This window comes from Mus caroli, unplaced genomic scaffold (assembly GCF_978045245.1).
Source record: "Mus caroli unplaced genomic scaffold, Mus_caroli_1 scaffold_11, whole genome shotgun sequence".
Taxonomy (NCBI): domain Eukaryota; kingdom Metazoa; phylum Chordata; class Mammalia; order Rodentia; family Muridae; genus Mus; species Mus caroli.
The window spans coordinates 97,664,563-97,691,762 of record NW_028227266.1 but is presented as its reverse complement, the minus strand read 5'-3'; the positions used below and the strand labels follow the sequence as shown (position 1 = coordinate 97,691,762).

Sequence of the window (27,200 nt, the reverse complement as noted above, 5' to 3'; positions counted from 1 at the left end):
AAAATCTCTGACTCATTAAGAAAGATAAATTATCCACATTCTGCAGGTCAGAATGGCCCACTTTCAACACCAACTGGTCCCCAGAAGAGCCCTCTGATTTGAAATTGGTCCAAGGTATTGAAAAGGTAATTTTTATACCCAAGTTTGACCTTCCAGACAAAATACCTTCTGTGGTTGTTTGGTGAGATCTCCTAGAGGACCCACCTTCCTAGCTGAAACTTTTCTCCCAAGACAACCAGCAGAAGTCCTTGCCTTGGCTAACAAGAAGTCCAGGACACGAAGGAAGAAATACTAGGTCATCCATCCTTTTCTGTACCACTCCTCTACCTGGTTAGCTAATGAGGGATAGAGGAAGATGTTATTTTTCCACCCCCACCTTATTTAACCCCTTGGGTGGAATAGCAGCTGCCACTGGCAACTGGGCAGCAGGCAGCCCCATCACAGGCCTACTTCAGGTACATGGAGCAGACATGGGATGCCCTCTGAATCACAGTGTGCATAGCAGGGCCAGTTGATGACCAAGGGGATCAGCCCTATCACTACAAGCTCTTTGCCACCTGTGACCTTTATAGGTGGAACACTCAGAATTCTCCCTTTTCAGACAACCCTAGAAATCTAATCAATCTCTTAGAGACAGTCCTCTTAAGTCACCAGCACACTTGGGATGACTGTCAATAACTTTTATAGGCCCTCTTTACCACAGAGGAGAGGGAAAGGATCCAGACAGAAGGTAGGAGGCTGGATCCTACCCTCACAGGGGAGCCCATTATTAATCAAGCAACTTTTGATACTTGCTTTTTCCTAACTTGCCCATACTGGGATTTTAACACCTTTGAAGCTAAGAAGAGACTCTTGGTCTAGCATCAGGCTCTGCTGTCACGTTTCAGGGCCGCTTCAAGGGAGACAATGAAAGCCCTGCAAGTGTTTTTAGAGACAGTCATTGATACATTTCAACAACACACCCCCATGAACCCTGAATCACCAGAAGCAAAGGCAGCTAGTTCTCTAGCTTTTATTAGTCAGTCAGAAACAGATATTAAGAAAAACCTCCAGAAGGTTGAGAGGTTAGGAGAAAGGAGTCTGAGGGAGTTAGTGATAGTGGCAGAGAGAGTATTTAATAGAAGAGTGGCTACAGAAGTGAGGCAGATGAAAGGACAAAAGCAACAGGCTTGAGACGGGAAAAGATCCTGTTGGCAGCCATGACCAATCCAGAAGACCCTAAGAGATGCTTAAAACAAAAAATAAGTCGATAAGGGAGGACACTAAAGATCAAAATTGTCCCCTCCCCAAACCCAGGGTAACTCTAAAAGTAAAAGGGAACCCCACCAGGTTTTTTATTGTTGATAATGAAGTTCAATATTCTTTCTTGCTTAAACCTAAAGATAAAGTCTCTTCATCAGTTTATAAATGACTTCCTGGTGGCAACAGAAACAAAACTAAAACTCAGGACCCCTTAGAGGCCCTGAAATATTTGGACTATTGAGCCTCCACTCAGAAGGCCTTACTCTACCAGCTACATGTGACCTCCCTAGACCAGGTGATGCATACTCAGACTTCTGGCCCTGGCATCAGCCAATGGCCAATGTGTCACTAAGTGGAAGCAGCTGGCCCCCGACCTGTTTACACACCAGTGCAGCAATGACCTCCTGGTTAAAGATGGTACTGAATGACTCATTACCAGCCTCTCTTCTTGAATACCTCCATGATTATTTTTTAGATACCCTGCTGCCTGACCCTGACCTCTATTGAAGGGCCTCTGCATGAATGCTCAGATGGATGCAGAGGCAACATGGCTCACCAGTGGCAACAGCCTCATGCAGGATGGTCAGTGGTATGATAAGGCAGTGGTAGTCTCAAACACCGAGATTATATGGACAAAGCCACTCCTGGCAAGGATCAGCCCAGAAAACTGAGCTGAAAGCTCTGAACAAGGTGTTAGAGCTGAGAAAAGATTAGAGACACAGATAGCTACTGTTGCCTTTGCTACTGCTCATATCCATGTGGCTATTTATAGGCAGAGAGGCCTTCTGGTGGTAGAAGGAATGTCTAAACTCAACTCCAGAGTGCAACACAATAGCCCAGAGGGTGGCCATAAAAACTGGGCTCCTAATACTGAATGGCTGAGAAGCACCTGAAAAAATGTTCAACATCCTTAATCATCAGGGAAATGCAAATCAAAACAACCCTGAGATTCCATCTCACACCAGTCAGAATGACTAAGATCAAAAATTCAGGTGACAGCAGATGCTGGCGAGGATGTGGAGAAAGAGGAAGACTCCTCCACTGCTGGTGGGATTGCAAGCTTGTAAAACCACTCTGGAAGACAGTCTGGAGGTTCCTCAGAAAATTGGACATAATACTACCAGAAGATCCAGCAATACCTCTCCTGGCCATATACCCCGAAGAAGTTCCAACTGGTAATAAGAACACATGCTTCACTATGTTCATAGCAGCCTTATTTATAATAGCTAGAAGCTGGAAAGAACCCAGATGTCCCTCAAGAGAGGAACGAATACAGAAAATGTGGTCCATTCATACAATGGAGTACTACTCAGCTATTAAAAGGAATGGATTTATGAAATTCTTGGACAAATGGATGTATCTGGAGGATATCATCCTTAGTGAGGTAACCCAATCACAAAAGAAGTCCTTAGGTATGCACTCACTGATATGTGGATATTAGCCCAGAAACATATAACACCCAAGATACAATTTGCAAAACACAAGAAAATCAAGAAGAGAGAAGACCAATGGGTGGATACTTCATTCATCCTTAGAATAGGGAACAAAATACCCATGAAAGGAGTTATAGACACAAAGTTTGGAGCTAAGACAAAAGGATGGACTATCCAGAGACTACTCCACCCGGGGTACCATCCCATAATCAGCTACCAAAACCAGACACTATTGCATATGCCAGAAAGATTTTGCTGAAGGGACCTGTTATAGCTGTCTCCTATGAGGCTATGCCAGTGCCTGGCAAATACAGAAGTGGATGCTCACAGTCATCTATAAGATGGAACACAGGGCCCCCAATGGAGAAGCTAGAGAAAGCACCCAAGAAGCTGAAGGTATCTGCAACCCTATAGGTGGAACAACAATATGAACTAACCAGTACCCCCAGAGCTCGTGTCTCCAGCTGCATATGTATCAGAAGATGGCCTAGTCGGCCATCACTGGGAAGAGAGGCCCCTTGATATTGCCAACTTTATATGCCCCAGTACAGGGGAAAGCCAGGGCCAAGAAGTGGGAGTGGGTGGGTAGGGGAGCAGGGCGGAGGGAGGGCATAGGAAACTTTTGAGATAGCATTTGAAATGTCTATAAAGAAAATATCTAATAAAAAAATAAGTTATTTTGAAAAAACTGGGCTCCTTATATCCTTGATTGCCCGAGGTCCAGGAGATCCCATACTCTCTGACTAGTCAGAAAATGTGATCTGGGCCAAAAAACCCAAAACAAACCAAAAAAACAAAAAACAAAAAACAAACAAAAACAAACAAAAAACAAAAAACAAAAAAACCCCTGCCCATATCTCAGTGTCATAAAAGATGACAAAGGACAGCTGACTACAACTATTTGTACCAGAGAAAATGGGTATAAGCATATAGAACAAGATCCTTTGTACTTCAAAAACATGACCCTGCAGAATGCAGGACTTAGTCTGCCAGTCCACATTAGATAGAGATACCAATTTGAAAATAACTGAAATTGTCACAAATTGTAGGGTCTGTTAATTGACTAATGTATTTGCCAATGAGAATCCCTGAGCACCAAGCCAGGATTCTTTTGGGAAGTGGACTTCCCAGATACAAATACTTGCTGGTGTTTATAGATACCTTTTCAGGATGGACTGAGACACTTGCCAACTAAGCATGAGACTGTGCGGATGATAACAAAGAAACTACTAAAAGAAATTCTTCCAAGGTGTGTTTCTTCTAAGCTTATAGGGTCAGACAATGGACCATCCTTTGTGTCCCAGGTAAGTTAGAGATTGGCTAGTCTTCTGGGGATTGATTAGAAACTTCATTGTGCTTACAGCCCCAGAGTTCAGGATAGGCAGAGACAATTACTAGAATCTTAAAAGGGACCATAATAAAATTGACCTTGGAGACTGAGGATGACAGAATGACTCTTCTTTCCTTTGCCCTTTATAGGGTACACCATTCCTCATACCAGAGGGTACTTACCTCTGTTAAAGTTAAGATTGGTTCACCTACTGACAGAAGTTATTACAGAAATAGATGATTGCTAATTATTACACAATTTCATGGGTGTACAATGGGTACAAAAACATGTTTGGCTTAAGCTTCTTGATTTACAAAAAACGGGTCCACCTCCAGGGCTCTACCAAAGTTAGTCCAGAGATTGGGCCATAGTCAAGAGACACTGCCTAGACTCACTAGAGCTTTCCTGAAGGGGTCCTTGTGCTTCAGATTTGCAATGTGGATCCACCACATATCAGTGTGCAGTTGAAGAAGACCCCGGACTTCAGGAGGAGAATTCAGGCTCAAGAGAGCTTCCTGTCTCCCACTGATGGGCCCTACCCATGCCCCAGGGACACCAAAAAGCCACAACCCTGTCACTGTTTTCAAGAAGTGTCAGGAAGTCCCATGATTTTGACTTCTAGTCACAAAAGAAAGGGGCAAGGATGAGAGGCCAAATTTATTACTTTTAGACTGCATTTCAGAGAACCTGACCTAAAATTCAACACAAGTCGCCCTCCTAATGCTATGTGAGTAGGTCCTAAATGCTTCAGGGACTTCTGACTGTCCTTAGTGAGTGGGCTTTCTGAGCACTTTCCCACCTGCTGGCATACTTGGTGCCTCCAGTGTGTTTTTCCCCCCTTTCCTTTTCTCCAGGGGTGCATGGAGCCGAATGCTGGCCTTGAACTTTATACTTAGATGAGATTCTGTTTTAGCTTCTGCTCCTTCTGCCTTACCCTGAGATTACAGGTAAATACCACCTCAACCAGTAAACTTAAGCCTTTTAAGTATGTTGGACTTAAAGGTTTAGTTGGAAAATGCGGATAGTAATCCATTTTGGGTTTTTTTTCTTTTCATATGCCGAACCAATCAATTGACCTATCACACTCACTTGTTGATTTTAACCTTTCCTACTGAATGCCATTATTCCCAACATTCTGCAGTCTCCTAGGTTTTGTTGTTTTTGCTATAGAAGGATTATGAGAAGGTTGGTATAAACTTTGTAAAAGAAAAAGGAGAGGAAGGAAAAGAGAAATACCAATTCATTCTTATCTCTTCTCTTCTCTTCTCTTCTTTTCTTTTTTCTTATAAAGACAACATTTAACTGTGTCTGGCTTATAGGTTAAGAAGTTCAGTCCGCTGAAGCATGGCAACTTCCAGGCAGGCATGGCACAGGAGGAGCTGAGAGTTCTATTCTACATCTTCATCTGAAGGCTGCTAGCAGAATACTGGCCTCTCTCTTTTCTCTATCTTTAATTGTTTTGGTGTTTATTTTAATGGTGGTTCTGAAATGCTTTAACCTCCCTTTTAGGCCAGCACCCACCAGAGGTAGTGGAAAAGACAGGATATTGGGGAAGTGGACCTGTTTAAAAAGGGTTCTCTGGAGCAACTGTCATCTGTGTTGTATGGAAATTGGTTGTTGAGTTCACTGGTCAGTAGCAGCAGCTTGATTCACAGGTCCACAGCAGCAGGAAGACCCACTGGCAATGACTTCTCAGATATACCATCAATCCAGCTTGGTAGATACAGGATAGCAGCAGGTGGCAGGGCCTAGCAGGAACAGTCAGGCAAAAGGGATTTGGACCACCAGGGATATGAGGAGCTGTGCCTCTCATGGCAGAGCAAAGATCAGGGAGGAGGAGAGACCAACAAGTGTTTTGCTATGCAAGCAAGCCAAAAACAGCCTCTTTGTTTGTTTGTTTGTCTGTCTAGTCCTTTTACCCTCCTTCCAAACATCTGGGGTCCTCCACAGGTTTTGTCTTAAGCACAAGTCTTGCCTTGCATCAGCATGTGTCTTGCCTCAGCAGGTGAGTTTGTCTCAGCTGACCTCACTCTGCCAATCAGCCTGAGTCTCTGGAAGTGGTAAGAATATGCAGCACACCACCAGAAGTATTTTTTGTGCATTTCTCTCTATGGAGTTATGACAAATTAAGCTCAACTACACAGTGTAAAGAGGACCAATACCTGCTTGCAGTTAAGAAAGAATCCTTAATTGTGTGTTCTTTTCTTTCTTTCTTTCTTTCTTTCTTTCTTTCTTTCTTTCTTCCTTCCTTCCTTTGTTTCTTTTGTTTTGTATTTCGAGACAGGGTTCTCTGTATAGTCCTTGCTGTCCTGGAACTCACTTTGTAGATCAGGCTGGTCTTGAACTCAGAATTCCTCCAGCCTCTGCCTCCAAAGTGCTGGGATTAAAGGCGTGTGCCACCATTGCCAACCATGTTTTTTCTTTTGCTTCCTTTAGCACAATATCCTTTCTCCTCAGATTCTGGGAAAAGTTCCTTCATGAGTCTGACTTAGATAAACACCATCCAACACAACTAACTTTCCAAAGAACACTTTACATTCTCCTATTCTCTTTTGTTTCTTTATTTCTATACAGGGTTTCGTTGTTCAGGCCCTTGGTTTGTCTGGAACTAAACCTAGAGTCCAGGCTGGTTTAGAACTCAGAGATCTGCCTGCCTCTGCTTCTTGAGTCCTGGGACTAAAAGGTGTGTGCCACCACCGGCAGGACCAAGCCATTCTTTCAGCTTCCCAAGTGTCAGCTTCATCCTCAGCCGACAGACCTTGGTGCTTCTGGGTTATTTTCATGTTGTGATCAAGTGCACCTGTAAGCTGTTCCCACATGGTGTCTTAAAGATAAAAGCTTTCAGAAAACAAATTATCACACAGCCTTAAACTTTACAAGTAATATTCTATTTCCATACATTTTGATGAAATTTCTATAACAACTGAATATTTCACGTAAGTTTGGTTTAGAGAAGAAAAAAATTTATTGCTAAATTAAAAGTATAATAGAATTTGGAACAGTAACACAAACACGTTCCATGACTCCAATGGTTATGTCACTGTGAAACTTCAGTCAAAAAGAAATGTCCATCCAGTGTCTGCTGAACACAGCTGGTGACAATCTGCATCAAGTCTCCCTCTGAGGAGACTGACAGGTGAAGACCACTCCAGCAGGCAGAGGGATGGATGAGAAGGAGTGAAGCAGCATCATTCATTCAGGGCTGGACCATGTTCTCCTCCTATGGTATTATCAGTTTCCAAGGAGAGCAGCTTGACCAAATAGGACAAATCTCCCCTCAGTCACAGACAGACACTGGCAGCAAACTCAGTGGTTTTTTTGTTTCCGGGAAACAGAGTAGGCTCACAGGGTTCTTACTGGGATTCACCAATGCACATCCGGTGACAATGGAAGGTTTTGAGATGCAGCCTGAAGTTTGACAATCCATCTTCTGGTATTCAAAGGCAGATTTTTTTTTTTTAAACTTCCAAGGTGTGCTGTAGTGTCTCCACTCTTCTTGAAGTCTTTATCTCCTGTCTCTAGTGTGCAGCAGAAAGCCCTGTGTGCACACAGGATCAACATTAGGTTGTTGGGTGTTCACAGGAGGTCTGGGATTCGAGACAATTGTCCATTTCGCTGTGTATTGCTGGAGCACTGAATTTTTCCTAGAAGAGGAGGCTTCTCCTGGCCTTGCATGGAGGGCGATTAGGTCTGGCGGGACTCAGAGGGCTCGCGGGACTCAGAGGGCTCTGTTCTTGGTGGCTGGGAGGAGGAGATGGAGGGAGAGGCTGCAGTGGTGAGTCTGGAAGCGGCTCCAGCATGCTACTTTGGAGGCTCCAGGTGGACCCCGAAGCAAAACTCTCTGCACCAGGAGAGGCTGAAGGACTCCCGCCATCTGATGAAGAAAATGAGAGATCAAGTTCTGGGTCCAGGCCATCTGGAGCGTTCATCCATGGCATCCCTGAGGGAGAGGCATATTCCAAGCCCTCGCTATCTCTTACCGAAGCACTGAAGGATTCTGGCTGGATAACTATGAGCTCCCGGGGCATGTTCAGGAGAGGGGATGCAAGCGGGCGGGAAGAGGAGAACTCAGGTTGGCCTGGCCACGTGCAGTCCTGGAGGCCCTCGGGAACCATGAGGTTGGTGTGTCCTGGGAGCGACAATTGCAGGATCGAGTTGGGCTGGGGCTCAATATGCATGTTGAAGTCATCCAGGGGCAGCTGCTGGACAGATCCAGAGGCCAGGAATACCTCGGAGGTGAACTCGTCGCTAGTAGTCTCCATAGGTATTTCCAGGTCGTGTTGAGCAGGCTGGTCTAGGTGGAGTCCAGGGCACTCGGCACAACCTGGTTCAGGGTCAGTGCTGGTGCTGCAGGGCTTCATATCCACAACGTTGGGTGATGTGGGCAGTTGGTAGCTCGTGCCCAAAAAGGTGTGATGCAAATGGTGGTCCTGAGAGCTGTACTTCTTGCAGGTACAACTGTTGTCTGGAGGCTTTTACAGGAGACTCTGGGCACTCTGGGAGAGAGCAGGTGTGATCAGAAGGACTAGCTGATCAGAAGTGTTGACTTAAAGGATTTGAGTTTTTTATATGTGTCTGTCTGGCTTCTAAGAAAGCTCCACCCAGTAAAGGCGGGGTCTAATGACCAGGTATGCTGGGGGAGGGGAGGGGGAGAGGTGTTGGCAGGGGAAGGAGTGTTGGGCTTTCCTGGGTTCAAAACAAGGCTATCAGTTATAGTTTACCTTTTTTTTATTTGTGGCATCACACGCAAAAATTATTTTCATGCCCTTTTGTCATGAATTCTTTCTCCCACTCCTATTTAGAAACCTCTCTCTCTCTCTCTCTCTCTCTCTCTCTCTGTGTGTGTGTGTGTGATTGTGTGTTTCTGGAGGCAAGTAGGGTGGTGAGGCAGGGGAATTTTGGGCCTTCTGGTGGATTAGAGAAAGAATGAGTCCTTGGAGGTATCTTTGGTTTGTTTTGCCTTTATTTGTTGCATCATTATTTTCCCACCTGAGTCAGGATTTTCTTACCTCTTTGTCTCATCCCCACCAAGAAATTCTCTTTATTTATGAAATAAAATGTAAATTACCAAAATGAAACTTCTGTTGTTCCTTGGAGTTAAAGCTTGGTATTTAAAGTGAGTAACAAATTTTATTTATTTATTTATTTATTTACTTACTTACTTACATATTTATTAGGTTGTGGGTGAGTTGGGACAGGGTTTCTCTGTGTATCCCTGACTCTCGTGGAACTCCCTCTGTAATCCCAAGTGCTGGGATTAAAGGCGTGTGCCATCAGTGGCTGGCAACTAAGTTATTTTTATGTGACTATTTTCCCATTAGAAAATCGACCTCAAATTTGTATTATCCTGAAGGAGATAATTGGTCTGGGAAAATACATGGGTGATTGAGTATTTTCCTAGAATGCTGGAGCTCAATGGATTGCATCCCTAGAAACATCAAAAAAGTATTCCTGTGAATAGTTTAGAACATCCACAACCCCAGAGTTTGGGAGCCGATAACAGTACCATTATGAGTTCAAGGCCAGCCTGCTACAAAGTGACAACTAGGCCAATGTGGATACACAGTGACCTTAAGGCTAGCCTGGCTTGATTGAATTATGTCTGAGAAAATTAGTTCATCCCCACTTGTCATTGAGAATGAGAAAAACTTTCAGAATGAAATCCTTTGTTTGTGTTGAAAATGATAAGCTCAGATCTGCTTGATTTCTAAGTGGCATTTTTCAGCATTTGTTATATTTATATGTGTCTGAGACTTGAAATTGTTTTCTAGGCTCTCTCTCCTCTCTCCCTTCACTCCCCTGTTAGAGCTCATCCTCTCACATACTAGACCAACTCTACAGCTCAAGGACACAGCACAGCCTGTTTTTTGTTTTTTGTTTTTTTTTCTATATCTACTATATATTTATTTATTGACTATATTTAAGAGTCCTGGGCCAAGGCAGTCTGGTGACTGGTGTACTTGCTCTGTAGCCCTGAGCTATGATGTGTGAGTTTACCATACTTTTTCATTTGTGTCTTCATTGAGTTTTCTAACCATTTAATTGTTAGATCAATGCAATTACTGCAAGAATATTTTGACATCCATTGGCAAATTATGTTCAGTGACAGGACGACAGTCCTGTGATGGTTCTGTCAGCCCTACTGAGTAAAGGTTTTGGAAAATATCTCCCAAAGGCCTCCCCTACATTTGTTCTCTTCTCCTTTAGTTTCTTGATGTCATTCTCAGATGTGTGTAAAATAGACCTTGATATTCCTCATGCCCCATTGCCCTGTCTTCTTGGCTGGCTCTGTTTGTTTTCCTAATTATGTCCCACTCTACTTTTAGGACTTTGAAAATACTTTTATCATTTCTTTTGCTGAAAGTATGTCATGTAACCAACCCAGGTGGCCTAAAACATACAATATAGCTGAGTATAACCTGGAACTTCTGGGTGACTTCTCTTCATCTGCCAAGGGCTAGATTACTTATGCCAAGATAGTTCCACCTCTAAAGAACTGGATTCAGGGAGGGTTTTACCATTTCAAATGATTCAATCATGAAACATCCCACACTGGTGTACCACATCCATTTTGTGTTTGTCAATCCCACAGGGAGACAAGCTGATAAGCAACAACAGCCACCATTCCTGTCTGTGTCAAAACCTTTTAACTTCTCATTTTTCCATTTCTTTAAAAATAAAACCATATATGTATTTGTTTATGTGCCTGTTAGTATGTCTTTGTCAGTTCATATGCCCTGTAGGCATGCAAGACCTTGGAGAGAAGAGTGTGTCAGAGTGTCCAGACCTGGATCCAAGGTGGCTAAAAGTCATATGAATGCTGAAAACTGAGTAAGTCCCTTAAAGGTAGTGGTTCTCATCCTTCCTAATGCTGGGTCCCATTAATATAGTTCCTCATTTGTGGTGACACACACCCTGCCCAGACATAAAAGTGTCTTCATTACTACTTCATAACTGTAATTTTCCTACTGTTGATATTGATATAGTGTGTAAATATCTGATATCCAGGATATGTGATAGGAGATCAATGTGCAAGATTCATTCAAACGCTCAGAGGGACTGAGAGCCTTAGGTAGAGAACCATTCTTCTAAGGGCTGAATCATTTCTCCAGTCCCTAATTCTTTGTTTTTACTTTCTTTGATCCATGGTCTCATGTTGCCCTGGTTGTCTCTGAATGGTCTTTGTAGCTGAGAGTGTATGCACCTCCTGACCCTTGGGCCTTCAGCCATCGGCCTTCATGTGGGTTCTCAGCGGGGCTCCACACACTGGGCCTTTCCTTGTGGTTTTACATGCTACCTTTCACAGTTCACCTCGTGGTTCCCACTCAGGAAGGAGCAGTGTAGCCAGTGCAGCCTTGAATCTTGGTTGTCTTCTCTTTGTGCCTTCAGTGATCTTGCTACAAGCATGCACCACCACACCCAATCGACTTAACGTCTTGATCCGGAAGTCATGCATTATGTAAAGCCAAGATAGTGATTCAATTTCAGTTTTCATGTACAAAAGCATGGTCTTGTTATATGTTATTAAAAAGTTTGCCTTTTCCACTGAACTCAGTCATCTTCACTGGATTTGTATGTGTTTGTGCATGTGTGTGATTGTGTGTGTGTTTGAGTGTCACTGGTGTGTGCAGGTGTCTTCCTTTGCTTTGAGAGAAATTCTGTTTCCAGTTATGGGTAAGCAGAGGCAATTTCACACAATTAACTTGTTTAGGATGTTTCACACTTATCATTATATATTTGATTTTGGAACTGATGACAATAATAACAACATCTTAGTTGATGTATTTTTACTAGTTCTTGTCTCTGAGATTTTTATATTACATTGAATTCATATTGGCTCCTTTTTATTCTAACTTTTTGAGAGAAGAGAACCCAGAGTTCAGGCTACACTGGCTATGCTGGTGTGTTTGTGTTTGGGGTCGGTGTATGTAATTGTATGCACTAGGAGGCTTGAAGAGGGCGCTGGATCTTCAGGAGCTGGGATAGCAGGCAGTTCTTGATGAGCCCTTGAGAGCACCCAGCTATACCACTCTTCGGCATCTACCCAGAAGATGCTCTAACATGTAATAAGGACACATGCTCCACTATATTCATTGATGCAGCGTTATTTATAATAGCCAGAAGCTAGAAACAACCCTGATGTCCCTCAACAGAGGAACGAATATAGAAAATGTGGTCCATTCATACAATGGAGTACTACTCAGCTATTAAAAGGAATGGATTTATGAAATTCTTCGACAAATGGATGTATCTGGAGCACATCATCCTTAGTGAGGTAATCCAATCACAAAAGAAGTCATTAGATATGCACTCGTTGATAAGTGGATATTAGCCCAGAAACATAGAACACCAAGATACAATGTGCAAAACATAAGAAAATCAAGTAGAGGGAAGACCAATGGGTGAATACTTCATTCCTCCTTAGAAGAGGGAACAAAGTACCCCTGAAAGGAGTTACAAAGACAAAGTTTTGAGCTAAGACGAAAAGATGGAGTTTCCAGAGACTACTTCACCCGGGGTACCATCCCATAATCAGCCACCAAACCCAGACACCATTGCATATGCCAGAAAGATTTTGCTGAAGGGACCCTGTTATAGCTGTCTCATATGAGGCTATGCCAGTGCCTGACATGTACAGAAGTGGATGCTCACAGTCATCTATAAGAAGAAACACAGGGCCCCCAATGGAGAAGCTAGAGAAAGCACTGAAGGACCTGAAGGTATCTGCAACCCTATAGGTGGAAAAATAATATGAACTTACCAGTACGCCCAGAGCTCATATCTCTAGCTGCATATGTATCAGAAGATGGCCTAGTCGGCCATCACTGGGAAGAGAGGCCCCTTGATATTGCCAACTTTATATGCCCCAGTACAGGGGTACGCCAGGGCCAAGAAGCAAGAGTGGGTGGATAGGGAGCAGGGCAGAGGGAGGGTATAGGGAACTTTTGGGATAGCATTTGAAATGTATATAAAGAAAATATCTAATAAAAATAAATAAATAAAAAACTAGGCTCCTCATATCCTTGATTGCCCTAGGCTGAGGAGATCCCATACACTCTGACTAGTCAGAAAATGTGATCTGAGCGCCCCCCCCCAAAAAAAAAACAAAGAAAAACAAACCAACCCTGCCCATATCTCAGTGTCATAAAAGATGACAAAGGACAGCTGACTACAACTATTTGTACCAGAGAAAATGGGTATAAGCATATAGAACAAGATCCTTTGTTCTTCAAAAACGTGACCCTGCAGAATGCAGAACTTAGTCTGCCAATCCACATTAGATAGAGATACCAATTTGAAAATAACTGAAATTGTCACAAAATGTAAGGTCTGTTAATTGACTAATGTATTTGCCAATGAGAAGAATCCCTGAGCACCAAGCCAGGAGAATATTGGGAAGTGGACTTCCCAGATACAAATACTTGCTGGTGTTTATAGATACCTTTTCAGGATGGACTGAGGCTTTCCCAACTAAGCATGAGACTGTGCGGATGGTAACAAAGAAACTACTAAAAGAAATTCTTCCAAGGTGTGTTTTTTCTAAGCTTATTGGGTCAGACAATGGACCTTCCTTTGTGTCCCAGTTAAGTTAGAGATTATCTAGTCTTCATGGGATCGATTAGAAATTTCATTGTGCTAATAGCCCCAGAGTTCAGGATAGGCAGAGACGATTAATAGAATCTTAAAAGGGACCATAATAAAATTGACCTTGGAGACTGAGGATGATAGAATGACTCTTCTTTCCTTAGCCCTTTAGGGTATAACATTCCTCATATCAGTTGGTACTTACCTCTTTTAATGTTATGATTGGTTCATCTACTGACAGAAGTTATTACAGAAATAGATGATTGCTAATTATTACACAATTTCATGGGTGTACAATGACATTTTGTACAATTTGGCTTAAGCTTATTGATTTACATAAAACAGGTCCACCTCCAGGGTTCTACCAACTTTAGCTCAGAGATTGGGCCCTAGTCAAGAGACACTGCCTAGACTCACTAGAGCTTTCCTGAAGGGGTCCTTGTGCTTCAGATTTGCAATGTGGATCCACCACATATCAGTGTGCAGTTGAAGAAGACCCCGGACTTCAGGAGGAGAATTCAGGCTCAAGAGAGCTTCCTGTCTCCCACTGATGGGCCCTACCCATGCCCCAGGGACACCAAAAAGCCACAACCCTGTCACTGTTTTCAAGAAGTGTCGGGAAGTCCCATGATTTTGACTTCTAGTCACAAAAGAAAGGGGCAAGGATGAGAGGCCAAATTTATTATTTTTAGACTGCATTTCAGAGAACCTGACCTAAAATTCAACACAAGTCGCCCTCCTAATGCTATGTGAGTAGGTCCTAAATGCTTCAGGGACTTCTGACTGTCCTTAGTGAGTGGGCTTTCTGAGCACTTTCCCACCTGCTGGCATACTTGGTGCCTCCAGTGTGTTTTTTCCCCCTTTCCTTTTCTCCAGGGGTGCATGGAGCCGAATGCTGGCCTTGAACTTTATACTTAGATGAGATTCTGCTTTAGCTTCTGCTCCTTCTGCCTTACCCTGAGATTACAGGTAAATACCACCTCAGCCAGTAAACTTAAGCCTTTTAAGTATGTTGGACTTAAAGGTTTAGTTTGAAAATGCGGATAGTAATCCATTTCGGGTTTTTTTTTTCTTTTCATATGCAGAACCAATCAATTGACCTATCACACTCACTTGTTGATTTTAGCCTTTCCTACTGAATGCCATTATTCCCAACATTCTGCAGTCTCCTAGGTTTTGTTGTTTTTGCTATAGAAGGATTATGAGAAGGTTGGTATAAACTTTGTAAAAGAAAAAGGAGAGGAAGGAAAAGAGAAATACCAATTCATTCTTATCTCTTCTCTTCTTTTCTTTTATTTCTTATAAAGAGAACATTTAACTGGGTCTTACTTATAGGTTAAGAAATTCAGTCCGCTGAAGCATGGCAACCTCCAGGCAAGCATGGTGCAGGAGGAGCTGAGAGTTCTATGCTACATCTTCATCTGAAGGCTGCTAGCAGAATACTGGCCTCTCTCTTTTTTCTATCTTCAATTGTTTTAGTGTTTATTTTAATGTTGGTTCTGAAATGCTTTAACCTCCCTTTTAGGCCAGCACCCACCAGAGGTAGTGGAAAAGACAGGATATTGGGGAAGTGGACCTGTTTAAAAAGGGTTCTCTGGAGCAACTGTCATCTGTGTTGTACGGAAATTGGTTGTTGAGTTCACTGGTCAGTAGAAGCAGCTTGATTCACAGGTAGGCAGCAGCAGCTTGATTCACAGGTCCTCAGCAGCAGGAAGACCCACTGGCAATGACTTCTCAGATATACCATCAATCCAGCTTGGTAGATACAGGATAGCAGCAGGTGGCAGGACCTAGCAGGAACAGTCAGGAAGAAGGGATTTGGACCACCAGGGATATTAGGAGCTGTGACTCTCATGGCAGAGCAAAGATCAGGGAGGAGGAGAGACCAACAAGTGTTTTGCTATGCAAGCAAGCAAAAAACAGCCTCTTTGTTTGTTTGTTTGTCTGTCTAGTCCTTTTACCCTCCTTCCAAACATCTGGGGTCCTCCACAGGTTTTGTCTTAAGCACAAGTCTTGCCTTGCATCAGCATGTGTCTTGCCTCAGCAGGTGAGTTTGTCTCAGCTGACCTCACTCTGCCAATCAGCCTGAGTCTCTGGAAGTGGTAAGAAAATGCAGCACACCACCAGAAGTATTTTTTGTGCATTTCTCTCTATGGAGTTATGACAAATTAAGCTCAACTACACAATGTAAAGAGGACCAATACCTACTTGCAGTTAAGAAAGATTCCTTAATTGTGTGTTCTTTTCTTTCTTTCTTTCTTTCTTTCTTTCTTTCTTTCTTTCTTTCTTTCTTTCTTTCTTTCTTCCTTCCTTCCTTCCTTCCTTCCTTCCTTCCTTCCTTCCTTCCTTCCTTCCTTCCTTCCTTCCTTTGTTTCTTTTGTTTTGTATTTCCAGACAGGGTGTCTCTGTATAGTCCTTGCTGTCCTGGAACTCACTTTGTAGATCAGGCTGGCCTTGAACTCAGAATTCCTCCAGCCTCTGCCTCCAAAGTGCTGGGATTAAAGGCGTGTGCCACCATTGCCAACCATGTTTTTTCTTTTGCTTCCTTTAGCACAACATCCTTTCTCCTCAGATTCTGGGAAAAGTTCCTTCATGAGTCTGACTTAGATAAACACCATCCAACACAACTAACTTTCCAAAGAACACTTTACATTCTCCTATTCTCTTTTGTTTCTTTATTTCTATACAGGGTTTCGTTGTTCAGGCCCTTGGTTTGTCTGGAACTAAACCTAGAGTCCAGGCTGGTTTAGAACTCAGAGATCTGCCTGCCGCTGCTTCTTGAGTCCTGGGACTAAAGGTGTGTGCCACCACCGGCAGGACCAACCCATTCTTTCAGCTTCCCAAGTGTCAGCTTCATCCTCAGCCGACAGACCTTGGTGCTTCTGGGTTATTTTCATGTTGTGATCAAGTGAACCTGTAAGCTGTTCCCACATGGTGTCTTAAAGATAAAAGCTTTCAGAAAACAAATTATCACACAGCCTTAAACTTTACAAGTAATATTCTATTTCCATACATTTTGATGAAATTTCTATAATGACTGAATATTTCACATAAGTTTGGTTTAGAGAAGAAAAAAATTTATTGCTAAATTAAAAGTATAATAGAATTTGGAACAGTAACACAAACACGTTCCATGACTCCAATGGTTATGTCACTGTGAAACTTCAGTCAAAAAGAAATGTCCATCCAGTGTCTGCTGAACACAGCTGGTGACAATCTGCATCAAGTCTCCCTCTGAGGAGACTGACAGGTGTAGGCCACTCCAGCAGGCAGAGGGATGGATGATAAGGAGTGAAGCAGCATCATTCATTCAGGGCTGGACCATGTTCTCCTCCTATGGTATTATCAGTTTCCAAGGAGAGCAGCTTGACCAAATAGGACAAGTCTCCCCTCAGTCACAGACAGACACTGGCAGCAAACTCAGTGGTTTTTTTGTTTCCGGGAAACAGAGTAGGCTCACAGGATTCTTACTGGGATTCACCAATGCACATCCGGTGACAATGGAAGGTTTTGAGATGCAGCCTGAAGTTTGACAATTCATCTTCTGGTATTCAAAGGCAGATTTTTTTTTTAAACTTCCAAGGTGTGCTGTAGTGTCTCCACTCTTCTTGAAGTCTTTATCTCCTGTCTCTAGTGTGCAGCAGAAAGCCCTGTGTGCACACAGGCTCAACATTAGGTTGTTGGGTGTTCACAGGAGGTCTGGGATTCGAGTCAATTAATTGTCCATTTCGCTGTGTATTGCTGGAGCACTGAATTTTTCCTAGAAGAGGAGGCGTCTCCTGGCCTTGCATGGAGGGCGATTAGGTCTGGCGGGACTCAGAGGGCTCGCGGGACTCAGAGGGCTCTGTTCTTGGTGGCTGGGAGGAGGAGATGGAGGGAGAGGCTGCAGTGGTGAGTCTGGAAGCGGCTCCAGCATGCTACTTTGGAGGCTCCAGGTGGACCCCGAAGCAAAACTCTCTGCACCAGGAGAGGCTGAAGGACTCCCGCCATCTGATGAAGAAAATGAGAGATCAAGTTCTGGGTCCAGGCCATCTGGAGCGTTCATCCATGGCATCCCTGAGGGAGAGGCATATTCCAAGCCCTCGCTGTCTCTTACCGAAGCACTGAAGGATTCTGGCTGGATAACTATGAGCTCCCGGGGCATGTTCAGGAGAGGGGATGCAAGCGGGCGGGAAGAGGAGAACTCAGGTTGGCCTGGCCACGTGCAGTCCTGGAGGCCCTCGGGAACCATGAGGTTGGTGTGTCCTGGGAGCGACAATTGCAGGATCGAGTTGGGCTGGGGCTCAATGTGCATGTTGAAGTCATCCAGGGGCAGCTGCAGGACAGAGCCAGAGGCCAGGAATACCTCGGAGGTGAACTCGTCGCTGGTAGTCTCCATAGGTATTTCCAGGTCGTGTTGAGCAGGCTGGTCTAGGTGGAGTCCAGGGCACTCGGCACAACTGGGTTCAGGGTCAGTGCTGGTGCTGCAGGGCTTCATATCCACAATGTTGGGTGATGTGGGCAGTTGGTAGCTCGTGCCCAAAAAGGTGTGATGCAAATGGTGGTCCTGAGAGCTGTACTTCTTGCAGGTACAACTGTTGTCTGGAGGCTTTTACAGGAGACTCTGGGCACTCTGGGAGAGAGCAGGTGTGATCAGAAGGACTAGCTGATCAGAAGTGTTGACTAGGAAAGGATTTGAGTTTTTTATATGTGTCTGTCTGGCTTCTAAGAAAGCTCCGCCCAGTAAAGGCGGGGCCTAATGACCAGGTATGCTGGGGGAGGGGAGGGGGAGAGGTGTTGGCAGGGGAATGAGTGTTGGGCTTTCCTGGGTTCAAAACAAGGCTATCAGTTATAGTTTACCTTTCCTTCATTTGTGGCATCACACGCAAAAATTATTTTCATGCCCTTTTGTCATGAATTCTTTCTCCCACTCCTATTTAGAAACCTCTCTCTCTCTCTCTCTCTCTCTCTCTCTCTCTCTCTCTCTCTGTGTGTGATTGTGTGTTTCTGGAGGCACGTAGGGTGGTGAGGCAGGGGAATTTTGGGCCTTCTGGTGGATTAGAGAAAGAATCAGTCCTTGGAGGTATCTTTGGTTTGTTTTGCCTTTATTTGTTGCATCATTATTTTCCCACCTGAGTCAGGATTTTCTCACCTCTTTATCTCATCCCCACCAAGAAATTCTCTTTATTTATGAAATAAAATGTAAATTACCAAAATGAAATTTCTGTTGTTCCTTGGAGTTAAAGCTTGGTATTTAAAGCGAGTAACAAATTTTATTTATTTATTTACTTACTTACTTACTTACATATTTATTAGGTTGTGGGTGGATTGGGACAGGGTTTCTCTGTGTATCCCTGACTCTGGTGGAATTCCCTCTGTAATCCCAAGTGCTGGGATTAAAGGCGTGCCCCGCAACTAAGTTATTTTTATGTGACTATTTTCCCATTAGAAAATCGACCTCTTATTTGTATTATCCTGAAGGAGATAATTGGTCTGGGAAAATACATGGGTGATTGAGTATTTTCCTAGAATGCTGGAGCTCAATGGATTGCATCCCTAGAAACATCAAAAAAGTATTCCTGTGAATAGTTTAGAACATCCACAACCCCAGAGTTTGGGAGCCGATAACAGTACCATTATGAGTTCAAGGCCAGCCTGCTACAAAGTGACAACTAGGCCAATGTGGATACACAGTGACCTTAAGGCTAGCCTGGCTTGATTGAATTATGTCTGAGAAAATTAGTTCATCCCCACTTGTCATTGAGAATGAGAAAAACTTTCAGAATGAAATCCTTTGTTTGTGTTGAAAATGATAAGCTCAGATCTGCTTGATTTCTAAGTGGCATTTTTCAGCATTTGTTATATTTATATGTGTCTGAGACTTGAAATTGTTTCGAGGCTCTCTCTCCTCTCTCCCTTCACTCCCCTGTTAGAGCTCATCCTCTCACATACTAGACCAACTCTACAGCTCAATGACACAGTACAGCCTGTTTTTTGGGTTTTTTTTTTTTTTGCTATATCTACTATTTATTTATTTATTGACTATATTTAAGAGTCCTTGGCCAAGGCAGTCTGGTGACTGGTGTACTTGCTCTGTAGCCCTGAGCTATGATGTATGAGTTTACCATACTTTTTCATTTGTGTCTTCATTGAGTTTTCTAACCATTTAATTGTTAGATCAATGCAATTACTGCAAGAATATTTTGACATCCATTGGCAAATTATGTTCAGTGACAGGACGACAGTCCTGTGATGGTTCTGTCGGCCCTAGTGAGTAAAGGTTTTGGAAAGTATCTCCCAAAGGCCTCCCCTGCATTTGTTCTCTTCTCCTTTAGTTTCTTGATGTCATTCTCAGATGTGTGTAACATAGACCTTGATATTCCTCATGCCCCATTGCCCTGTCCTCTTTGCTGGCTCTGTTTGTTTTCCTAATTATGTCCCACTCTACTTTTAGGACTTTGAAAACACTTTTATCATTTCTTTTGCTGAAAGTATGTCATGTAACCAACCCAGGTGGCCTAAAACATACAATATAGCTGAGTATAACCTGGAACTTCTGGGTGACTTCTCTTCATCTGCCAAGGGCTAGATTACTTATGCCAAGATAGTTCCACCTCTAAAGAACTGGATTCAGGGAGGGTTTTACCATTTCAAATGATTCAATCATGAAACATCCCACACTGGTGTACCACATCCATTATGTGTTTGTCAATCCCCCAGGGAGACAAGCTGATAAGCAACAACAGCCACCATTCCTGTCTGTGTCAAAAGCTTTTAACTTCTCATTTTCCCATTTCTTTAAAAATAAAACCATATATGTATTTGTTTATGTGCCTGTTAGTATGTCTTTGTCAGTTCATATGCCCTGTAGGCATACAAGACCTTGGAGAGAAGAGTGTGTCAGAGTGTCCAGACCCGGATCCACAGGTGGCTAAAAGTCATATGAAAGCTGAAAACTTAGTAAGTCCCTTAAAGGTAGTGGTTCCCATCCTTCCTAATGCTGGGTCCCATTAATATAGTTCCCCATTTGTGGTGACACACACCCTGCCCAGACATAAAAGTGTCTTCATTACTACTTCATAACTGTAATTTTCCTACTGTTGATATTGATATAGTGTGTAAATATCTGATATCCAGGATATGTGATAGGAGATCAATGTGCAAGAATCATTCAAACGCTCAGAGGGACTGAGAGCCTTAGGTAGAGAACCATTCTTCTAAGGGCTGAATCATCTCTCCAGTCCCTAATTCTTTGTTTTTACTTTCTTTGACCCATTGTCTCATGTAGCCCTGGTTGTCTCTGAATGGTCTTTGTAGCTGAGAGTGTATGCACCTCCTGACCCCTGGGCCTTCAGCCATCGGCCTTCATGTGTGTTCTCAGCGGGGCTCCACACACTGGGCCTTTCCTTGTGGTTTTACATGCTACCTTTCACAGTTCACCTCGTGGTTCCCACTCAGGAAGGAGCAGTGTAGCCAGTGCAGCCTTGAATCTTGGTTGTCTTCTCTTTGTGCCTTCAGTGATCTTGCTACAAGCATGCACCACCACACCCAATCGACTTAACGTCTTGATCCGGAAGTCATGCATTATGTAAAGCCAAGATAGTGATTCAATTTCAGTTTTCATGTACAAAAGCATGGTCTTGTTATATGTTATTAAAAAGTTTGCCTTTTCCACTGAACTCAGTCATCTTCACTGGATTTGTATGTGTTTGTGCATGTGTGTGATTGTGTGTGTGTTTGAGTGTCACCCATGTGTGCAGGTGCCTTCCTTTGCTTTGAGAGAAATTCTGTTTCCAGTTATGGGTAAGCAGAGGCAATTTCACACAATTAACTTGTTTAGGATGTTTCACACTTATCATTATATATTTGATTTTGGAACTGATGACAATAATAACAACATCTTAGTTGATGTATTTATACTAGTTCTTGTCTCTGAGATTTTTATTTTACATTGAATTCATATTCGCCCCTTTTTATTCTAACTTTTTGAGAGAAGAGAACCCAGTGTTCAGGCTACACTGGCTATGCTGGTGTGTTTGTGTTTGGGGTCGGTGTATGTAATTGTATGCACTAGGAGGCTTGAAGAGGGCTCTGGATCTTCAGGAGCTGGGATAGCAGGCAGTTCTTGATGAGCCCTTGAGAGCACCCAGCTATACCACTCTTAGGCATCTATCCAGAAGATGCTCTAACATGTAATAAGGACACATGCTCCACTATGTTCATTGATGCAGCGTCATTTATAATAGCCAGAAGCTAGAAACAACCCAGATGTCCCTCAACAGAGGAACGAATACAGAAAATGTGGTACATTCATACAATGGAGTACTACTCAGCTATTAAAAGGAATGGATTTATGAAATTCTTTGACAAATGGATGTATCTGGAGCATATCATCCTTAGTGAGGTAATCCAATCACAAAAGAAGTCATTAGATATGCACTCGTTGATAAGTGGATATTAGCCCAGAAACATAGAACACCAAGATACAATGTGCAAAACATAAGAAAATCAAGTAGAGGGAAGACCAATGTGTGGATACTTCATTCCTCCTTAGAAGAGGGAACAAAGTACCCCTGAAAGGAGTTACAAAGACAAAGTTTTGAGCTAAGACGAAAAGATGGAGTATCCAGAGACTACTTCACCCGGGGTACCATCCCATAATCAGCCACCAAACCCAGACACCATTGCATATGCCAGAAAGATTTTGCTGAAGGGACCCTGTTATAGCTGTCTCATATGAGGCTATGCCAGTGCCTGACATGTACAGAAGTGGATGCTCACAGTCATCTATAAGAAGAAACACAGGGCCCCCAATGGAGAAGCTAGAGAAAGCACTGAAGGACCTGAAGGTATCTGCAACCCTATAGGTGGAAAAATAATATGAACTTACCAGTACGCCCAGAGCTCATATCTCTAGCTGCATATGTATCAGAAGATGGCCTAGTCGGCCATCACTGGGAAGAGAGGCCCCTTGATATTGCCAACTTTATATGCCCCAGTACAGGGGAACGCCAGGGCCAAGAAGCAAGAGAGGGTGGATAGGGAGCAGGGCAGAGGGAGGGTATAGGGAACTTTTGGGATAGCATTTGAAATGTATATAAAGAAAATATCTAATAAAAATAAATAAATAAAAAACTGGGCTCCTCATATCCTTGATTGCCCTAGGCTGAGGAGATCCCATACTCTCTGACTAGACAGAAAATGTGATCTGAGCCCCCCCCCAAAAAAAAAACAAAGAAAAACAAACCAACCCTGCCCATATCTCAGTGTCATAAAAGATGACAAAGGACAGCTGACTACAACTATTTGTACCAGAGAAAATGGGTATAAGCATATAGAACAAGATCCTTTGTTCTTCAAAAACGTGACCCTGCAGAATGCAGAACTTAGTCTGCCAATCCACATTAGATAGAGATACCAATTTGAAAATAACTGAAATTGTCACAAAATGTAAGGTCTGTTAATTGACTAATGTATTTGCCAATGAGAAGAATCCCTGAGCACCAAGCCAGGAGAATATTGGGAAGTGGACTTCCCAGATACAAATACTTGCTGGTGTTTATAGATACCTTTTCAGGATGGACTGAGGCTTTCCCAACTAAGCATGAGACTGTGCGGATGGTAACAAAGAAACTACTAAAAGAAATTCTTCCAAGGTGTGTTTTTTCTAAGCTTATTGGGTCAGACAATGGACCTTCCTTTGTGTCCCAGTTAAGTTAGAGATTATCTAGTCTTCATGGGATTGATTAGAAATTTCATTGTGCTAATAGCCCCAGAGTTCAGGATAGGCAGAGACGATTAATAGAATCTTAAAAGGGACCATAATAAAATTGACCTTGGAGACTGAGGATGACAGAATGACTCTTCTTTCCTTAGCCATTTAGGGTACAACATTCCTCATATCAGTTGGTACTTACCTCTTTTAATGTTAAGATTGTTTCATCTACTGACAGAAGTTATTAAAGAAATAGACGATTGCTAATTATTACACAATTACATGGGTGTACAATGACATTTTGTACATTTTGGCTTAAGCTTCTTGATTTACATAAAACAGGTCCACCTCCAGGGTTCTACCAACTTTAGCCCAGAGATTGGGCCCTAGTCAAGAGACACTGCCTAGACTCACTAGAGCTTTCCAGAAGGGGTCCTTGTGCTTCAGATTTGCAATGTGGATCCACCACATATCAGTGTGCAGTTGAAGAAGACCCCGGACTTCAGGAGGAGAATTCAGGCTCAAGAGAGCTTCCTGTCTCCCACTGATGGGCCCTACCCATGCCCCAGGGACACCAAAAAGCCACAACCCTGTCACTGTTTTCAAGAAGTGTCGGGAAGTCCCATGATTTTGACTTCTAGTCACAAAAGAAAGGGGCAAGGATGAGAGGCCAAATTTATTATTTTTAGACTGCATTTCAGAGAACCTGACCTAAAATTCAACACAAGTCGCCCTCCTAATGCTATGTGAGTAGGTCCTAAATGCTTCAGGGACTTCTGACTGTCCTTAGTGAGTGGGCTTTCTGAGCACTTTCCCACCTGCTGGCATACTTGGTGCCTCCAGTGTGTTTTTTCCCCCTTTCCTTTTCTCCAGGGGTGCATGGAGCCAAATGCTGGCCTTGAACTTTATATTTAGATGAGATTCTGTTTTAGCTTCTGCTCCTTCTGCTTTACCCTGAAATTACAGGTAAATACCACCTCAGCCAGTAAACTTAAGCCTTTTAAGTATGTTGGACTTAAAGGTTTAGTTTGAAAATGTGGATAGTAATCCATTTCGGGTTTTTTTTCTTTTCATATGCAGAACCAATCAATTGACCTATCACACTCACTTGTTGATTTTAACCTTTCCTACTGAATGCCATTATTCCCAACATTCTGCAGTCTCCTAGGTTTTGTTTTTTTTTGCTATAGAAGGATTATGAGAAGGTTGGTATAAACTTTGTAAAAGAAAAAGGAGAGGAAGGAAAAGAGAAATACCAATTCATTCTTATCTCTTCTCTTCTTTTCTTTTCTTTTTTCTTATAAAGAGAACATTTAACTGGGTCTTACTTATAGGTTAAGAAATTCAGTCCGCTGAAGCATGGCAACCTCCAGGCAAGCATGGTGCAGGAGGAGCTGAGAGTTCTATGCTACATCTTCATCTGAAGGCTGCTAGCAGAATACTGGCCTCTCTCTTTTTTCTATCTTCAATTGTTTTAGTGTTTATTTTAATGTTGGTTCTGAAATGCTTTAACCTCCCTTTTAGGCCAGCACCCACCAGAGGTAGTGGAAAAGACAGGATATTGGGGAAGTGGACCTGTTTAAAAAGGGTTCTCTGGAGCAACTGTCATCTGTGTTGTACGGAAATTGGTTGTTGAGTTCACTGGTCAGTAGAAGCAGCTTGATTCACAGGTCCACAGCAGCAGGAAGACCCACTGGCAATGACTTCTCAGATATACCATCAATCCAGCTTGGTAGATACAGGATAGCAGCAGGTGGCAGGACCTAGCAGGAACAGTCAGGAAGAAGGGATTTGGACCACCAGGGATATTAGGAGCTGTGCCTCTCATGGCAGAGCAAAGATCAGGGAGGAGGAGAGACCAACAAGTGTTTTGCTATGCAAGCAAGCCAAAAACAGCCTCTTTGTTTGTTTGTTTGTCTGTCTAGTCCTTTTACCCTCCTTCCAAACATCTGGGGTCCTCCACAGGTTTTGTCTTAAGCACAAGTCTTGCCTTGCATCAGCATGTGTCTTGCCTCAGCAGGTGAGTTTGTCTCAGCTGACCTCACTCTGCCAATCAGCCTGAGTCTCTGGAAGTGGTAAGAAAATGCAGCACACCACCAGAACTATTTTTTGTGCATTTCTCTCTATGGAGTTATGACAAAGCTATGGAGCTTAACTACAGAATGTAAGGGGGACCAATACCTGCTGGCAGTTAAGAAAGAATCCTTTATTGTGTGTTCTTTTTTCCTTTCCTTCTTTCCTTCCTTTCTTTCTTCCTTTCTTTCTTTCTTTCTTTCTTTCTTTCTTTCTTTCTTTCTTTCTTTCTTTCTTTCTTTCTTTCTTTCTTCCTTCCTTCCTTTCTTTGTTTCTTTTGTTTTGTATTTCGAGACAGGGTGTCTCTGTATAGCCCTTGCTGTCCTGGAAGTCACTTTGTAGATCAGGCTGGCCTTGAACTCAGAATTCCTCCTGCCTCTGCCTCCCAAGTGCTGGGATTAAAGGCGTGTGCCACCATTGCCTGGCCTGCTTTTTCTTTTTTGTTTTTTGTTTTTTTGTTTTTTTTGGTTTTTCAAGACAGGGTTTCTCTGTGTAGCCCTGGCTGACCTGGCACTCACTTTGTAGACCAGGCTGGCCTTGAACTCAGAAATCCACCTGCCTCTGCCTCCGGAGTGCTGGGATTAAAGGCGTGTGCCACCAAGCCCGGCAGGCCTGTTTTTTCTTTTGCTTCCTTTAGCACATCCTTTCTCCTCAGATTCTGGGAAAAGTTCCTTCATGAGTCTGACTTAGCTAAACACCATCCAACACAATTGACTTTCCAAAGAACCCTTTACATTCTCCTATTCTCTTTAGTTTCTTTATTTCTATACAGGGTTTTGTTGTTTAGACCCTTGGTTGTTCTGGAACTAAACCTAGAGTCCAGGCTGGCTTAGAACTCAGAGATCTGCCTGCCTCTGCTTCTTGAGTCCTGGGACTAAAGGTGTGTGCCACCACCGGCAGGACCAACCCATTCTTTCAGCTTCCCAAGTGTCAGCTTCATCCTCAGCTGACAGACCTTGGTGCTTCTGGGTTATTTTCATGTTGTGATCAAGTGCACCTGTAAGCTGTTCCCACATGGTGTCTTAAAGATAAAAGCTTTCAGAACACAAATTATCACACAGCCTTAAACTTTACAAGTAATATTCTATTTCCATACATTTTGATGAAATTTCTATAACAACTGAATATTTCACGTAAGTTTGGTTTAGAGAAGAAAAAATTTTATTGCTAAATTAAAAGTAAAATAGAATTGGGAACAGTAACGCAAACACGTTCCATGACTCCAATGGTTATGTCACTGTGAAACTTCAGTCAAAAAGAAATGTCCATCCAGTGTCTGCTGAAAACAGCTGGTGACAATCTGCATCAAGTCTCCCTCTCAGGAGACTGACAGGTGAAGACCACTCCAGCAGGCAGAGGGATGGATGAGAAGGAGTGAAGCAGCATCATTCATTCAGGGCTGGACCATGTTCTCCTCCTATGGTATTATCAGTTTCCAAGGAGAGCAGCTTGAACCGACTAGGACAAGTCTTCCCTCAGTCACAGGCAGACACTGGCAGCAAACCCAGTGGTTTTTTGTTTCCGGGAAACATGGTAGGCTCACAGGATTCTTATTGGATTCACCAATGCACATCAGGTGACAATGGAAGGTTTTGAGATGAAGCCTGAAGTTTGACAATCCATCTTCTGGTTTTTAAAGGCAGATTTTTCTTTTTAAACATCCAAGGTGTGCTGTAGTGTCTCCACTCTTCTTGAAGTCTTTATCTCCTGTCTCTAGTGTGCAGCAGAAAGCACAGTGTCCACACAGGCTCAACATTAGGTTGTTGGGTGTTCACAGGAGGTCTGGGATTCGAGGCAATTAATTGTCCATTTCGCTGTGTATTGCTGGAGCACTGAATTTTTC

The 27,200-nt window shown here is 43.0% G+C and overlaps 2 protein-coding genes across 2 annotated transcripts; both read right to left on the bottom strand.

The window, feature by feature from the left end:
- Positions 1-7,649: 7,649 nt before the first annotated feature.
- On the bottom strand, positions 7,650-8,366 carry LOC147002132 (proline-rich protein 23A3-like). Its single transcript, XM_085828324.1, has one exon. The coding sequence runs from the start codon at positions 8,364-8,366 to the stop codon at positions 7,650-7,652; it is 717 nt and encodes a 238-aa protein (XP_085684450.1).
- An 8,984-nt stretch (positions 8,367-17,350) lies between these two features.
- On the bottom strand, positions 17,351-18,067 carry LOC147002131 (proline-rich protein 23A3-like). The gene has a single exon (XM_085828323.1). It carries the CDS (start codon positions 18,065-18,067, stop codon positions 17,351-17,353), a length of 717 nt encoding a protein of 238 aa, XP_085684449.1.
- Between the last annotated feature and the right edge of the window lie 9,133 nt (positions 18,068-27,200).

What these genes read in the sequence shown, in the direction of transcription:
- LOC147002132 (XM_085828324.1), bottom strand. Translation starts at nt 8,366, where the DNA reads ATGAAGCCCTGCAGCACCAGCACTGACCCTGAACCAGGTTGTGCCGAG.
- LOC147002131 (XM_085828323.1), bottom strand. Translation starts at nt 18,067, where the DNA reads ATGAAGCCCTGCAGCACCAGCACTGACCCTGAACCCAGTTGTGCCGAG.